We start from the raw sequence: 3,727 nt of genomic DNA on the forward strand, positions 1-3,727 counted from the left end.
GCGACCGATCCGGTATTGGTGATTTCATAAATTCCTGGTCATTGCTTATTGGAAAAGAACCGGATGTGGCCGGATAATGGATTTTGGTAATCACTAATGGCGGAACCGGAACATTGGAGCAGGCTGAAAAACCTGTAAATGGCTATTGATCCACGAAATCCGGTTTGCTATGAAAGTCTTCATATTGGCAATTTCAAGCGCGTTATTCGGAATGGTTCCCCAACGCTCATTTTCGCGGACCATCGCTTCACTGATCAGGCTTACCGTGTTATCAATGAAAGCATTCAAAACCACAGCATTTATGGGCTGCCCTGTCTGCGTCAGCTGGTTAAATCGTTTCGACAGGTAGCATTGAACGTACTGTGTTGAACAAATCTTTCCAAAATTTCGATCCTTCATTGTCGCCATTTTGAAACTGCAGTTGTCTACTTTACTCGGTCAAAACCATAGACAAATAAATCATTGCCCAATGTCAGATTGAAATCCCAAATGGGTCCGGCACGCAATTTTCCGCCCTGTCTTTATGGAAATACGTGCTGAGCTGGTAGCCGTCAACATTCGCTGCAAACTCATTCGATATCATAAAATCGACAAATGTAGGCACATCAATGATGGTCGGATAGCCATTTTGCAGCGTACTGTTATTAGCGCTAATCGCTGTTTGCAACGCGGTAAAACGGCTGTGGATGTACGTGTCCTGCTGTGCTGTAACATCTTCAGGCTTGGGTAAATCGTGAATATAATCTACCGATTGCCCGTTATAGGCCGTTGTTGACCAAGCGACCGGATCGCCGCCCGTTAATTTATCTGCTTTGGTAATATAACCGCCGGTGAGGTTTCCCCGAATTGTCATCCGTCGTAATTTTTAAAACATTGACCTGTTCGTATCTGCTTTTACTTTCTCCTGAAGCAAATACAAACCCCGGTAGTTTCCATTGACAATGACTTCGCAATACTGGTCCGTGGCGCATAATTCCCCATTTGGCGTTGATATGTTATAAGCCAGATAATCCCTAATCAAAGACGGATCAAAAGCCAAACCATTCAAAACCAGTCGTTCTCAGAAGGCATTCCCAGTAAGCTCACATTGTTATTGGTTACATTATCGGCCATAACTGTCGTAACCTTATAGCCTTTTTGGGTAAATCCTGAGAGAAGACCACGGATTTGTATCGCTAAACGGCCGTTGTAATTCAAAAATGCCGGCAGTTTTTGATCGGTAACGTAATTGCGGGAACCATCAGGATGTTTGATGATTTTCATCGTGCCATAGACATCCGGGCTGTCAACAATTTCATAAGGCGATTGGTATTCGGATTGGTATCGGTTGTGATGATGACAATCGGCAGGTTGCTGTCGGTAAATGTTTGTGAATGTACATGGGTAAAAACCAGTAAAAAAGAAAGCAGCAGATAGTTTTTAATTCGAAAAAAATAGTGGTTTTCCATGGGCATAATTTTATCAATATACTAAAACTAACTGCGAATCAATACCATAAAAAATCCCGACATTACATCGGGATTTCATTTATTTCCAAGTACATTTCCTCCTGGAATACAATTCGTAGAATTGATCGTCTTCAAATCATCAATAAACAAAATGCTTTCGCCGGTCGATTTCATTTCCGGCCCTAAAGCTTTGTTGACATTCGGAATTTACTGAAAGAGAACCCGGTTGTTTGATCGCATAACCGCTCAGTTTCGGGTTGTATTGGAAATCGGTTACTTTGTTCTCACCCAGCATGACTTTGGTCGCGTAATTCCATAAGGTTCGCCATACGCTGTGGCAATGAACGGTACGGTTCTCGAAGCTCTCGGATTGGCTTCAATGATGTATACGATATCGTCTTTGATGGCAAACTGGATGTTGATCAAACCGACGGTTCGCAGGGCTAACGCAATTTTTTTCGTATGATCTTTGATTTGCTGCATCACAAATTCGCCCAAATTGAACGGCGGCAGCGTCGCATTTGAATCTCCCGAGTGTACGCCACACGGTTCGATATGCTCCATGATTCCGATGATGTATACATTTCACCGTCGCAAATCGCATCCGCTTCAGCTTCAATCGCGCCATCTAAAAATGATCCCATAATAATTTATTTCCCGGAATATTCTTCAGCAAATCGATTACATGCTCCTCCAATTCCTGTTTGTTGATAACGATTTTCATTCCCTGTCCGCCCAATACATACGAAGGACGAACCAATAACGGGAAATCCAGCACATCGGCCAAAGCCGAAGCCTGGTCGGCATTTTCGGCTACGCCAAATTTTGGGAAAGGAATTTTTAATTCGGTCAATAATTCGGAAAAATCTCCGCGGTCTTCGGCCAATCCAGAGCATCGAACGATGTTCCCATATTTTGATGCCGTAACGGTCTAATTTTTCTGCTAATTCAAGCGGTTTGCCCCGCCCAACTGCACGATAACGCCTTCCGGTTTTTCGTGACGGATGATATCGTAAATGTGCTCCCAGAATACCGGCTCAAAGTATAATTTATCGGCGGTATCAAAATCGGTCGAAACCGTTTCCGGATTACAGTTGATCATGATCGTTTCATAGCCGCATTCCTTCGCCGCCAAAACCCCGTGAACGCAGGAATAGTCGAACTCAATTCCTGCCCGATACGGTTGGGCCCTGACCCCAGGACAATTACCTTCTTTTTATCGGTTACGACACTTTCGTTGTGGACGTATTTTTCTCCGGTGGCTGTTTCGATTTCGGCTTCAAAGTCGAGTAATAGTAAGGCGTCATCGCCTTAAACTCAGCAGCACAAGTATCCACCAGTTTATAAACGCGGTTGATTTTCTTTCTTCACGCAATTTATAGACCTGGCTTTCCAAACAGCCCATCATGTGTGCAATCTGGCGGTCACCATAGCCTTTTTGCTTGGCTTCCAACAGCAATTCTTAGGTAAAGAATCAACTTTATATTGTGAAATTTCCCTTTCGAGGAAATACAATTCTTCGTATTGTTTTAGGAACCACATGTCGATTTTGTGATTTCGTGGATACGGCTCAATGGAATTCCCATCGCAATCGCATCGTAAATCACGAACACGCGGTCCCAACTGGCGAATGTCAGTTTTCAATGATTTGTTCGTAGTTTTTATAGCCTTTTCCGTCAGCTCCGATTCCGTGCGCTTGATTTCCAAGGATTTCGTGGCTTTGTGCAAGGCTTCCTGGAACGAACGCCCAATTCCCATTACTTCTCCACGGATTTCATCTGCAATCCTAAGGTTTCGGTCAGAACCTCAAATTTGTCAAAGTTCCAGCGCGGGATTTTTACGATGACATAATCCAAAGTTGGTTCAAACAACGCTGAAGTTGATTTGGTAATTTGGTTTTGCAATTCATCCAAATGATAGCCCACGCCAATTGGTTGCTATTTTGGCAATCGGGTAACCAGTAGCTTTGGATGCCAACGCAGACGAACGCGACACACGCGGATTGATTTCGATAGCCACAATGTCTTCTTTTTCGTCGGTGAAACGGCAAACTGCACGTTCAACCTCCGGCAAAATTCCCGATGGAACGCATCATGAGGATGGCCATATCACGCATTTTCTGGAAGGTCGTATCAGATAAGGTCATCGCCCGCGCTACGGTAATCGAATCACCGTGTGGATTCCCATTGGGTCCATATTTCGATGGAACAGATGATGACTACATTGTCGTTTTTATCACGCAACAACTCTAATTCGTATTCTTCCAGCCTAACAAAGCC

At 43.9% G+C, this 3,727-nt stretch overlaps 1 protein-coding gene across 1 annotated transcript; it reads right to left on the minus strand.

The window, feature by feature from the left end:
• Positions 1–1,044: 1,044 nt before the first annotated feature.
• LOC120349407 (carbamoyl-phosphate synthase large chain, C-terminal section-like) lies at positions 1,045–2,261 on the minus strand (the record flags this gene model as incomplete). The annotated part of the gene is given in 4 exon segments (XM_039419386.1): positions 1,045–1,353; positions 1,737–2,035; positions 2,038–2,085; positions 2,088–2,261. Coding segments are annotated over 4 exon segments (830 nt in total), but the record flags the coding sequence as incomplete, so codon positions are not given.
• Between the last annotated feature and the right edge of the window lie 1,466 nt (positions 2,262–3,727).

This window comes from Nilaparvata lugens, unplaced genomic scaffold (genome assembly GCF_014356525.2).
Source record: "Nilaparvata lugens isolate BPH unplaced genomic scaffold, ASM1435652v1 scaffold9932, whole genome shotgun sequence".
Classification (NCBI taxonomy): Eukaryota; Metazoa; Arthropoda; class Insecta; order Hemiptera; family Delphacidae; genus Nilaparvata; species Nilaparvata lugens.